We start from the raw sequence: 13,819 nt of genomic DNA on the forward strand, positions 1-13,819 counted from the left end.
TAGTCTATTCACAAACCTTTCTACATTATTTTAAATAAATTATAACAGTAAACTGTTGTCGGGTAGCTGGACACAAGCTTCTTAAGGGGATCTAGGAGAATATCTTGATAAAGATATAGACATTTATCTTTTTCTACTGAATTAGATTTTGTACCCTTTATGTAAAAATAGAAATTTTATAAAAAGGTCTGTTATTGCAACGATATGAAATACGAAGGTTCAAAAGAACAGTTAGACCTTTAAAATTATTTACTGACTGACTCTCACCACAATGTTTCTTTAAAAGCTGTTCTGGAGCTTTTGATTGTACCAGATTGTGTTCATTATAAATTAGATTTTGTACCCTTTATGTAAAATATAAACGTTATTCACTAATTTGTGTATATATATTTTATATTATGATAAGTAATATATGATTTATTTTTAAAAGTCAGTTGTTGCAAAGACACAAAATACAAAGACACCCAATTAGACCTGTGTATTGCAAACCTTTATCTGAATATCTGAATATCACAATCTAGTAGCTGTTTTGGGGCTTTTGATTGTACCAGATTGTCTTTATCTTCAGTTGTCATGGAAAGGTAGATGTGCAAATTTCCATTTTTTCTGAGCAAATGCTAAGTACGTTTTGTCCACCTTGGCTCACAAGTTGAGATTGAAAGTTATTTTTTTTACCTTTGAAACAGCAGTTGTCAATACAATATCACCTGAAGGTCTGTATTTAGTAGCCGTCTGGAGCTTTCGATTCCAACTGGGCAAGACCAAACGTCTACTTACCAGTATAAAAATAATATATTGCTTTTGCCCCTTAATATTGGGCCTAAATCACTAATAAATTTCCCAAAATGGTCATACAGCAAACGAGAGGTTATATCATCACAACTACTGTATATTCATATTGTGAGAACATCGTTAGTGACTGGTTGTTTGTACTGAGTTACCTGCCTGAGGGACCAATCTACTGGAGTAATGACTGTTACTCTGTTTTATGGTTATCTCATTTGTTTGTTAGTATACTGTGACTGAGAGGAGCGGAGACAGGCTACATTTTGATTTGTGGGAAGTAGTTTAAACAATGCTATAAGATATCAAAAGAATGTTACTGATAAAAGCAGCTTCCCTCTCTGGATGAGCTATTCTGACTGTATCATATGAATAACAAGGCACATTGATGTGACAAAAGCACAGTAGATTTGCTCCAGACAGAACTTTTCAAGTTACATTTATTCAAAACCATATACAACTATTAACTGTACATTGTATATGTGTATATGTTCATCATTTTAGTAATAATTACAAATTCATTACAGGCAGTCCACGACAGACATCTTAATGGCATTATCAATTGAGGGTTTACACCCCGACATTGTCAAATCAAATTGGTTTATAACACCATGGCGCCATGTTTAGGAAGGTAAACTATTATAACTCCTAAACATTGAGAGAAAAAGAGAAAAAACTCTGTGTATAGATTCTTCTATTTGGTGATGTTACAAGCCTAGACTCAACATGTTGTATTCACATTCTGTAGCTGTGTGTAAGCACAGTGTAATCATGGTAGACTAGCTGCATTGTGCACTCAAAGGGTAAAAAAAAAAAAAAAAGAAGAAAGAAGAAAAATAACAGCCTGGTGAGCAAAGAGTTTTACTCAATTTTCTGCAGTCAGGTTTGAACAGTTCATGATCAACAGCCAGAATGTACAGGCTTATCATACAAAGGCATTAATTTGTCCAGGCATGAGATACAATATGTCGATGATGACCCAAGCAGTTGGCACATGATCCCGCTGATTGATACACTGCACATGCTAATGATTTATTCTTTTGTCCAGAGTATATCAGCAGGTTTTATTATAACATTTCAAAAATATTAATTCATAAAACACATTTCTTAGTAGGGCTCCAATGTCTGCAGCTGTTATCATCATTTGGAAGTACTTAAATTCTCAAGTTATTCTTTATCACTTACTTCAATAGATTGGCTATGCTGCTGGATAATTTCTCTTCTCATAACTTCTGATTTATCTCTTGATCAAAAGTCTGATGTGACAACACAGAGCTGCTGGATTTTAATATTGTGCCATGATCTCTCCACAGCAGTATTTTAAAGCGTCTAAATGATTTTATCCTACCTTTATAAAGCTATGTGCGTTCAACTTTGAGGCATTTAATTCATTTCAGCTAGGAATGTAATGTGATCCATTATTATAGTATCTGGACTAGGCTATTAATACTAGTGCATCCATTTCTAGAACAAAACACTGCATCTGATTCTGCGTTAGATGTTTCTAAAAGTTAATATGATTTCTAGTGTTGTGAATTTCTGTGCTGCTTCAGCTCCAGTCATTGTGCAAAATCAATGCACTCATTACTACCCAACAGAGGCAAGTAATGTCCTCTACCTTTCCGAAGATGATTATTCAGAGATAGTGATGTATTGTAGACATAAAATAGTGCTGAGGGCTATTGTGTGTGATTCTGGAACATTTCTTTAAAGTGAACAGTCTAAAACCACTGACAAAGAAGCTCGCTTTGTCCAGACATTTTTATGTTCAATATGTTGCAAAGGCTGATATCATTGACATCATCATCGTGCATCCACTGGCTAAGAAAAACAGGCAGATTATGTAAAAATGTCAGTAATGGTCACCGTTCAACGGTTCCATAGCTCCTACTAGTGTAATGACCCCAACAAGCTTGATCTCGCTGCTCTACATTGAGTCACTTGCATGGACAAAATAGTCATTAAACAATGGAGAGAAGCGTGCTCAAAGATAACAGTAGGCAGGTGGGTCTACCAGGTTGTATTTATGTAGTGGACGGACTCTCTGATAGGTGGCTAGAGATTACGAGGATTTGGGTTTCTTATACAAGTAAGAAAGGGTAAAGGTACAACTGTACTGTCCAGTGTCAGATAAGGCATTCCTTCTAGGAACGGACGTATTTATACTCAAACATTTGGACGTTGGGGAGGGGTTTAGGATAAAGGGTGTGGACCAATTTTAAATGGGGTGTTGGCCCAAGTGAATCTCAATGTGTTTTTATAGCATTTTATGTTTAAGAACAACTTTCTCTGAATTTAATCCGATTTCTTTCCATCTCATTAAAAGGCAACAATCAGGTAGTGCTTCTCTGCATGCATACTATGCATACATCCAACACATGCACTATCTGCACAAAAAATCCCATAAACATTCGATTGTTCTTCCCTCTTATTATCCCAAGCTGTGCAGTTTTCATGCATCTCAGGGTACGCGGAGCGTAATCCGACAGCTGTGCAATGAGGCGCATTTTTCATCCATTTTCAAATTTGCTATTAATCCCTGCAGTCGTGCTCCAATGATGCGTGGCTCGGTGGGTTATCCCTTTCATTAAACCCCAGAATAGCAGTTTCTGCAATCCAGGCTATTTTAAGTCTCTCAGATACTCCCCCCCCCCCTCTCAGAGTATAGATGACAACAGAGATTACATAATTCAGTAGAGTGCTGTTTATCTGTCAATCAGCTCAACCAATCCCTGATTAGAATCTGGTAATCTTCACTCCAGAGTCGCCGACGATGAGGCGAGCCATGGAAGGATGAACCTGTGAAATATAGAGAGAAAACATACATTAACAGTGAAAAATCTCACAGTAACTCATCAACGTAATTTCACAGCATTAATAATGAAGAAGCTTACAGTACATCAGCTAAAGATGCAACACACCTCTCTACTGGCTGGACAAAATTATCATTTGTTATGTCAACCATGTGAATGATTAACAATCAATTAATAATTCTAAGTTTATAAAGTACCTGCTTTTTTGCCATGTCATCACAGTGCCAAACAAAATTCAAAACATTTCACATAATTCTGCACAGTCAAGTCTTTTCTGGAGGACATAAATTAGATGTGCCGATATATTACAACAGTAAGATGACATGGGAACTTAACAGTCTTTTATATTTTACATTCGTTTTGATTGACTATAATCTATCACACTCCTGCAAAACATATCATCGTTGCATGAGCATGTGGTTTGTGTATGTGTGGATGTAGAGGGAATCAAAAGCCCCGCCTTCAGTGTCAAACCTTATCTAATCATGTACACTCACTAAACTCAGATTACAACATTTCATGATAAGTATAGCCACTATCAAGGGCCCTTTCCCCCTTTCTGACCTGCGCTTGCAGTGGCCCATAGGGCACCAGCTCTCCATCCACAGTGAGCGTCCCCCGTGTAGACAGAGGCTGCAGCCTGAAGGCCCTGCAGCTTACATGGCTCACATACGGCGAGCTGACGGAGTGGTGGGTTCCTCTTTCCATGGCAAAGAACAGTCTCAGCAGCGTGGCTCTGGAGATCCCCGCCCGCACAAAGGTCAGGTGGATCAGCCCATCGTCAAACCTGGCCTGGGGTGCAGCATGAAGATCAGCCCCGAGGTGGGTCTGATAAAGGGCCAGGACCAGGACAAAGTCCCCTTCGATGGTGACCCAGTCTCTGGTGGGAAGGGGCTGGTCCAGAGGGGGTAACAAGTCATCCTTAGGGACATTTAAAGGCAGTGAGAACGGACGGTTCTTTTGGGGTCCTGCTGGCTCGGCAATGTCAAAGTTAAAAGATGAGGACGGTGTGCGTATAGACGGCGAGGGCGAGGTGGAATTTGGGGTGTTCGGACGGGGGACGAGGTAGGATGAGGAGTGTGGGGAGGCACATGAAGGTGAAGATGGTGGTGTGGGAGAAAGAGACAAGGAGAGGGAGGGGAGTTTAGGGGGGAGGGAGTTTGAATGGGAGTGCTGGAGGAGGGAGAGGGGCCTCGGGCGGGAGGCGTTCTGGTTTTGGTCCAGGGTCTTGGGCTTGTAAGATGAGAAGGGAGAGTGACGAAACGGAGAGGAGATGGTGAGAGATCGCTCACGAGCAACGTCCAGTGGGTAAGGTTCTTTCTGGTAGTAGGTTCCATTCAGATCCATGTCCTCGACCCCGTATGAAGGGCCAGAGTCTGTGTCGGCCTCCTGACTGAGAGGCTGGCTGAAGAGAGCGGCGGCTATCTGACTCGACGGGGCTGAATTCTTTCTAAGCGTCTGTCTGGCTTCCTGAAGGCCATCTTGGTAAGTGAAACCACCCTCTGGCTCTTCATCCGCCTCTCGCCCCATGTCGACCCCACACCTCTCTCCTGCACGCAACGCTCTCTCCCCCTCAGCAGAGCCGCCATTGCCTTCCCCATCCTTCCCCCTGTCCTCGTCCTCCATCTCACTGGAGTCTTGCTCCACTCTTCCCTCATCTTCCCTTTCATCCTTGATCCCCTCCAACCTTTCCACCCTTCCCATACTGCATTCATCCCTTTCATTTGATTCTGAACTCGTCCCCGACCTCTCCGCTTCTGCTTCCATCTCCACCTCCCTCTCTCTGTCCTCCGCCAGGCTGCTTGCCCTCACAACGCCGGTTCCTCCTCCCCTCGCCCTCTCTCTTCTCCTCTCCCTTTCTCTCTGCCTCTCCTCTTTTTCCCTCTCTCCCTCGCCCCTGCGCAGGCTCCTCTGTTCGCTGATGCCCATGTCAGAGCAGGTGCGATGGATGGGCGTTCGGCAGAAGCCCTCCAGGCCTTCTGTGATACTGCGGGAGAGGGGTCTCCTTGGTGGAGGAGGTGTGGCATCTGGTGATGCGGTGCAAATAGAGGGAGGCAGGTAGGACAGACGACCCTTGTAGGAACGAAGAGAAGCTATCCGCACCAGGGTGCCTAGGGTGAAGCGAGCAGAGCCCAGGCCACGATACCTGGAATAAGGAAAGATTTCAAGTAAAGTATCTTTAAGTGATATTGTGTGAGAAATAGAAAAATGCTTAGTCCAACAAAGCCAACAGTGGATGTTTCTCACAGTATAAGCAATCCCACACCCACCTCTCACTCTCTATATCCACATCGGACACAAAGCCCCAGGCAACAGAAAGGAAAGAAAACAGTCTCCTGGGTGCTGCAGTACGATTGTTGTTGGATGGAGGAGGACTTGTCGTCACAGAGACAACATCCATGGGTTTGACACCGCCTCGACAGAGCAAAAAGCAGCAGTTCAAAAGGAGGGGCTCCCGAAGGCACATGTCATACCTGAGGGAGATTTAAAAAAACAAAAAAAAACAGAAGAGGACAAGAACACCTCATGTCAGTTAAGATAAGAACGGTTCAGACAACAGGTCAATACAGAGTCCTTCCGCTATGCAGAGATAACTGTAGATAACCAGGTGGTGAAAAGCAACGTTGTGTTCTTTTGTTTAAAGACAACGAGGTGCAAGTTCAGAACGAGGTAAATCTGTAATTATAGCTGGATAAATCCACATATGCATAATTAGTGAATCTCTGTTTATGCCAGCAGTCTGTTTTAGTTGATAAAAGTAACATTTTAATACAACAAACTGTTTAGCAAGATGGATTGTAAAATGTATGATACAAGAGTTCAACACGGGGCAGAGTCTCATAATGCTGAGCTCATAAACCATTTTTAAATGTCAAGGGGTGAACAGCAACCTATGAACATAACAGGACTGATTATCTGCAGACAGGGACTAAGATAACAAAATGCAGATAAGAGGTATGACTTTGATTATTCTTATTTACCACTTTTTGCTGAGTAATGCCCTAGTTCCTCAGCTTCAGAGTTGTGCAAAGGACACACAACTCTCACCTTCACAGACATGAATGAGATACTCTTACCCTGCATTATGGTTGATGGAGCCAGCCAGTGCATTCCCAGAGCCACAGGGCAGTATGCCGACAGGTGTTTTTATTGCTTGTTCCCAGTCAGGGCGCTCCATCAGCCCATTAATTACCTACAGGGCCACAAGGAATTCAGAAAATCATATTGATGGACACACTTAAAGCTGTACATGTATGTGATGCAAAAATACCTGTATATTTTCATCTTAAACAGTACCCACCTCATGCAGCAGGCCATCTCCAGAAACAATGATGATGCCGTCCCACTCTGGGAGTGATAGCTCTCTGATAAGCTCTCTGGCATGGTTCTGGCGCTCTAAGACAGATTAATTAAGTCAACAATTGTTAGATGTGTATGTTTATGTACAAACCCAATTCCAAAAAAAAAAAGAGTTGTGACCCTGTAAAACTTAAAGCAGAATCTGATAATTTGCTAATATTAATGTGCATTTACACTCAATTAAAAACAGCATGATAGCATCATGATTGTGTATGAAAGGGGCATCCTTGAAAATGCTCCATTATTGTCAAGGTGAAACACAGGTGGATTTTAGTGCACAGGCTCAGGAATGCTTCGTAAAACCTGTTGTCCGTAAACACAGCTTGTTGCAAATGATTGAATTCTGTTTTATTTACGTTTTAAACAGCATCCCAACTTTTTTGGAATCAGGGTTGTAAATGTTTTCTCTACCTAATCTTGCTTTGGTGTGTTACCTGTCTGTATAAGGTTGTAGCTGATGTTGGCCTCTCTGATCATTGGCAGGATGTGGGTCTGACACCACTGCATTGCCTGGCCTCTCCCACTGAAGGGATTGACCAATAACAGTAGTCGCCTGGGACGAGGTAGCAGACTTCTTGAAAATTCTGTTTGAAAAAGAAGGCAGAGTATGAATAAGTTAATACTCACACAGTTTTTTGTTCAGAACAAAGAAAAGGAACTAGAGGTTCACTGCATTCAAAGCACGCCAACGGGGAGCTGTCATTACACAGTGTTGCCCAACCCTGGACTTTGAGTGCATTCAACCATTTGAGCCTCTTTTATTTCACCTCACAGATCTACTTCACACTGCACAATGCTGTCGCTCAAGAGCGTGTCTGTTAATCATTTAAATTCAGATACATGGTACAGAACAACATTTAATATCAGAATATAGAAATTAAACAAAACAGCTGTGTACAGAGGCAAATTATGTATTATCCGTCCAGTTGAGGTAAAGAGGCAAGAAAACTGAGACACTCTTCTCTCTCTCACCCTTCCCTCAGCCCAGGTGTGAAGCTTTGAATAAATAAAAAGCATCTGAAAATCAATCTAAGATTTAGTATAGTGTACAAGGATGTCAGTGGTGCAGGGAAGGAGATGAAATGCCTGCACTCTCAGATAATCCTGGATTATGCAACAAACTGCAGCAAAGCAAATTAACAGGAAACCCAACTGACCACAGCTATAATGCCAATAAGCATAAAAATTCACCAAACAAAGTCATTCAGAAATGAAGTGATGAGGAGAGCAAACTATGACGGAGAGAAGAGAGAGAATGAACGAGAAAAACAGGGTAAACTGCAGCAGAGTATGAATGAAGCAGGAGCAGACGAGAGACAAACTGACTGGGAAAAATTAAAAATGAATGAATGTTCTATCACTGCTGGGAGAAAGAGACAGTGAGTGGATAGGTAAAGACTGAGGAAAACAAAAAAGAAGATTAAAGAGATTTGAGAGTAAAGGATTACGTTTACAGAAAAGGAAGGCAAAAGGAAGATATGTGAGACGCTAGGAAAGTGTATGAGGTCATGGTGAGAAAAAGGTAAACACACACACAGTAGACAAAGTAAACACTGAGCGGGGCCTTGCTATCTGCTTGATAATTGAAGCTGGGGGATACAGCGCATGGGAAGGGGTGCAGCAGCCCCACCCTCTTTGTCTCCACATATGACACTGAACGATGCAGACCGTGTGTGCAGGACAGATAAGGACAGAAAAACAAAGAAGTATTAGATAAATAAAGTCTAGAATAAGATGTACTTATGTGAAACAAACAAACAAAAGTCCAAACTAAATACTCTGAATAATAAATCTCACAGCCTCTTAGGGTGTATTAGTGCTAATCCCTCTTTGTTTTTTTGCTACATACACTGAGAAAACGCTTCACCGCTCTTGGTACCAATTGTGTCACCTGTGACAAAATGTGTGTGCTGTACATACAGAAAGGTCTGTGGTCACTGTGACATGAAGCTAAGTATAGCCACATTTACAAAGGAGGCATAAATCAAAGCAGTGTGAGGCAACATTGTGCGGTTTCATGTAGTGAAGGACAGGAATTCAGCTCTTATTCACATGGACAACCTTAAAGGTCAGGCAAAGAAAACGACACCATTACCTGCTCTAGACTAACCACAGTGCCCTTTGATAAAGCCATGCACTTAAACTCAATAGTATATCAATGCCCAGGACTCCTTAATAAAAGCAGTGTTTCCTCTACATTCATTCAGGAGTGGTGGACTACCACAGTCAAAACATTACCACCACAGCTAGATAAAATGAGAAACAGGTTATTATAATCTAGATAACAAAACAAAAACACAAATCAAACATGAGGTCCAGTGCATAGAAGACCTTTAAACATAATTAAATAACTAATGTATAACTAAACAAACGTAAGAGCAGCAGTGACAGACGTGGAGCAAATACCATAAGGATCACTGCCAAGAATGTCTGTATACATTTTTACTTCCTAATATTGGTATCAGCATCGGCCCAAAAAGTATCAGTCAGTAATCTATGCAGTGGAGCCAATGGGCTTCCACAATCACCTGTATGGCCCTGCAGCATGTCAAACCATCTAACAACAAGCACCCAACATGGACAAGCCAGCCTCTAGTGAGACACACTCACCTGTGTCAGCAGTGACGGTCACATCTCTGAGAAGACATTGCACAGCAGCCGACCACCGCTCAGCTTCAGCCCTGCTTTCCGCCAGGTAGGCCCTCACCTGCCTGCGCCGGGACACCCCTTTCCGTCGTTTGCCTGGCGGATACCAGTACAGCACCAGGAGAGGGGGCGCGGGGGCACGAGGGCAGCTGCACCCCACTAGCTCAGATAAAGGCAGCAGGAGACGGGCTTCCTTCCCCGGCCGTGGTGACAGACGCTGGATATGTATGTGAGTGTGGGTGAGGGTCAAGGCATAGTTGGAGGCCGGAGCCGGAGTGGGGGAGGCAGCAGGGGAGAGTCCCCCTGGACCACCAGGGCTGTTGGGGCAGCTGTTATTGTTGCCGTTGCTGCCGGTTCCCCAGCTGGCAAACTGGCCGTGAAGGAGGGCTTCTGCCGTGGACGGTGAAGAAGGCTCTGGAGATCGCATCCTCAATGCTGAAGCGGACACAGTTTCAGGAAAAAGTCAGTCTTACAAGTGTTTTTTACTGCTGGATGCTTGAAGAGTGAAATTTGGCAAAAAAAAATTCCACCACAGCAGGATATGCAGGGAAAAATGTTTCTTAAAGTCAGTCTGAGAACTTTATCCCTGAAATCTCCTCAAAATCATTGTCCCTCTCCAGTGCTTCAATTCAGAGATAAAGTCACCAAAAAAAAAAAATCAGTTCTGAGTTTCTGTTCCTGTTTGTCCATTTCAGAAGAAAAATCAAAGTCTTCCAGTTTAAAGGTTTTTCTGAGTATTCATCCAGTGAAGATAGGAACTACTACCAGTCTTTGCGTCACAGTTAGAAAGCTCCCATCACAGTTTGATCTGAAGAGCCGTCAGCTTCTACAGTTTACTGCCAGTGGAAAAGAAACACTTCAACAAATTCAACAACAACAACAACAACAGGACTTAGACATGAATATTTTCCATTACGAGATCAGTCATTTAAACAAAAGTTTTCTTCACAAAGATTGCATAAGTAAAAAAAACAAAAAAAAAAACACTTTACATTACAACATAAATCCGCCTATTGTGATAAAAACATAAGGCAGCTGAGCAGCTACTACACATTAACAATAAATCTTTAAATAATTACACAGAAGGACAAAACTGAATCTTCATTGCTTCGAAAAAAAATTAAGAATGAATAAGACAAACACACCTTGTTTAGAGACAAGGAGGCTACAACAATTAAATTAAATTAATACACAAGTAAAGACCTCTGTAGAGTATGCTGTAAGATAAGTGCTGGCCAAAATGCAATTAATGCCACAAAGATACGATAAGTGCAGGCTTTAGAAAAGACCTTTGATACCTCTATTGCTATCTTTAATCTCTGATATATACGAGGCAGACGAGGGGAGTGACAAGGCCAGACCTCTAGACAGTAGTGTGATACATTAGAGTTTCATCCAAAGAAATACACAAGCATTTACTTCATTATCTGTTCTCCGCAAGAAGAAGAGGGTGAACACCAGGTAAGACAGGTGGACACCAGACAACAAACAAATAAAAAAAACAGAAACAAAACAAAAGACGAACAAGGAGACAGTTCCAGGACGGTCCTTAAGTTTATGTCATGGTATTGTCCTTTAGTCAAACCTCACGTTCCCTCCCGGAGATCTCTGTTCCTGAAAGAGGACAAAAGGAGGAGAGGACGAAAACGATCAATTGCAGATGTGGACAAAACTATAGCAGAAGTTTAAGGTTCACTTAAACGCACTTTCAGGGCAGATGGGTAACGATTTGACGTAAAGAAGGAAGTGAAATAAACGAAATAAATCTAATGAATTATACTTCAGATTCACCTGAGGTTTCACCGTGCAAAGGTGAATATTTCTGTATCACATTTAGCGTACAGAGGCGAGCGGTCACGATAAGAGGAAGAGATTACAGTTACAGGGTGAAGCAATACAAGATCCATCAAGCCCCTTGACCTGAGGTGCGTCTTTGCACAGAAATGACTCACAGTCACACATCCTCAACAGCCTTGCTGAGACGTCACATTATTTTGGACGAAAGGTTGCATGAGATTGACCACATCTGGTTTGCACATGCATGTTTAGGCCTTTTTTCTACACAGGATTTGGACCTGTTTGTCTGGATCTACAATTTCTTCTTACTCACCAGCAGTAGTTCACAGCTTCTCGCCCGAGACAAACTGTAACTGAACAACTTCTGGCTGCTCCTTTTATGCCGGCTTAGCTCCACCCTACAATCAAGCCTATTCACCACACCTGACTTGGCTGAATCTCACTGACAGCCGCTCAGCTTCAACAGTTTCACAAGAATTGACACAAAAAGATTAAATATTTCAACTAACTCTCCTCACAGAATGCCTAAACACTGGATCAACAATTTCTTCTTACTCCCCGAGACAAAATGTAACTTTTGGACGAAAGGTTGCATGAGACTGACCACATCTGGTTGGCACTTTCATGTTTAGGCCTTTTTTCTACACAGGATTTGGAGAAACATTTTCTCTTTCACAACTGAAGTCTAGGATTGAGATTTTGCTAATTACTGACCTGAATGGTACTAGATTATAGAGGTTTTGCAACACGCATTAGTACAAAATTTCCCAATCAAGAAATAGGTGCATAAGGAGAAACATAGTCTCTCATGGAAAATGATTTTGACTAGTTTAATGACTTTTGAAAAAGGTCTCCCTGTATGTAATATGGATCATAATAAAGTTTCATTCATTATTATTATTATCATTTTAGGAAACAGCTGATCAATTATGTTAAAGGCCAGGGTCAAGTTTATCAAACTTCAGTGGTCAAAGTACAATTATTGGACTATCACCGTGGAACTGATCACATCTTTCTGTCAAGGTTTATAACAGGCAGGAAACATTATGCAATCTGTGGTGCAGACACAATCAATACTTGGCTGATGTCCTGTCTTGATTAAAAAAAAAACGCACACATAAAAGGACCTCACTGATGCCCATTGTTGCACCTTACGTCCTTGAAATGCAGGGCGGGGACACCCACAAATAATGTCAGCGGGCTAATTTTGTCTCCCCACACAATGAGGCTGCTGTTGAGTGACTTCGGGGTATTTTGGGGCTAGCTTATACTCTGAACTCAACAGCATTCACATACTTACTCAGGCCACGGCTAACACACTTAACATCAGCGCTAAGAGCTTTTCTAACAACCCTGATGATGCAAAGTAAAAGCTACGTTTGACCGTTAAACTTTACCGATGTCATCCACCTAATGTTAGCTAGCAGGTTGACAGGCTGTTAGCCAGCTGAAATACTTCACCTAACTCCAGTTTTAGCTCAAGTTACAAGATGAAGGCATTTTCATAAATGTTGCAGTCTTTTAAATTGTTGTCCAGAAGCAGAAAGTGGTTTGAGTTGAAGACAGGAAACGAAACCTTAAATCAAGGATAGCAAACGCAGGCTAATGTTATGAATACAGTAGCTACTGTAAACTGCTGCCAGACAAGCGCAACACAGCGTTGTCAGTTAGCATTGGCTAGCAGTTTGCTACTTAACGTAGCCCAAGTTAAAGCTAACTTTCAACACTATCACTTTATTCTCTTGAAAGCCACTCAGGCATCAGTATGGGTACACTGAAAACTCATTTGACTCATGTATTGATTGGTTTGATGGAGGTACCAAGTTAGCGCAGAAAACAGGAGATGACAACGTTAGCTAACAGGCGATATGATCTGCTCTATCAAGCCGGATAACAAAAATTCCCAACTTTTAAGCGTGATATTTTCGCCGGCACCAAATCAGGAAGAGACCAATTGAAATACAATACATTTAAGCAAAAAAAATAGCCAAGAAATTTACCTCATCTTGTCCCCCCTCTCACGACGACAAATAGTCGCTTGCTTGCCTTGAAAACTGTGGCTCGGTGCAGGAAGTGCCTGGAGACGCAGCAGCAGCAGCTTTGAGCGGCGGAGAGGAAATCCAATGGCGATAAGGAAAACACTGCAACACCCACCGACATTCTCCAATCATTGACAGACCACCACTTCCTGGCCAAGTCACTTTTTCTCCTGACCAACTCTTATCGATAATGATCAAAAGATTGGTGACGTCAGATAAATTTTAACACTTCAGAGCTGGCCATTGAAATAAAGGGTAATAAACAGGGAATGACTTGTACATTTATTTATTTATTTTTTTTGCTATATCCCAGTCCTCTACTGTGATGTTAACCAGCTGCTTGAGTTAAATGAATGTCACAGACGCATGCATTTTCAACAG

At 41.8% G+C, this 13,819-nt stretch overlaps 1 protein-coding gene across 2 annotated transcripts; it reads right to left on the minus strand.

Moving 5' to 3' along the window:
• Positions 1-1,628: 1,628 nt before the first annotated feature.
• Positions 1,629-13,501, minus strand: sphk2 (sphingosine kinase 2). 2 transcript variants are annotated; one of them, XM_084358169.1, is made up of 8 exons: positions 13,400-13,501; positions 9,567-11,216; positions 7,391-7,540; positions 6,898-6,992; positions 6,674-6,789; positions 5,867-6,070; positions 4,161-5,742; positions 1,629-3,582 (listed from the first exon to the last, which is right to left on the minus strand). In XM_084358169.1, exons 2-8 carry the CDS (start codon positions 10,027-10,029, stop codon positions 3,520-3,522), a joined length of 2,673 nt encoding a protein of 890 aa, XP_084214295.1. In that variant the 5' UTR covers positions 10,030-11,216; positions 13,400-13,501; the 3' UTR covers positions 1,629-3,519. The 2 variants fall into 2 exon arrangements, with proteins under 2 accessions (XP_084214295.1, XP_084214296.1); XM_084358170.1 differs by lacking the exon at positions 13,400-13,501 and adding an exon at positions 11,713-11,736.
• Positions 13,502-13,819: the final 318 nt, after the last annotated feature.

Source organism: Pagrus pagrus, assembly GCF_965226575.1.
Source record: "Pagrus pagrus genome assembly, chromosome: 7".
Classification (NCBI taxonomy): domain Eukaryota; kingdom Metazoa; phylum Chordata; class Actinopteri; order Spariformes; family Sparidae; genus Pagrus; species Pagrus pagrus.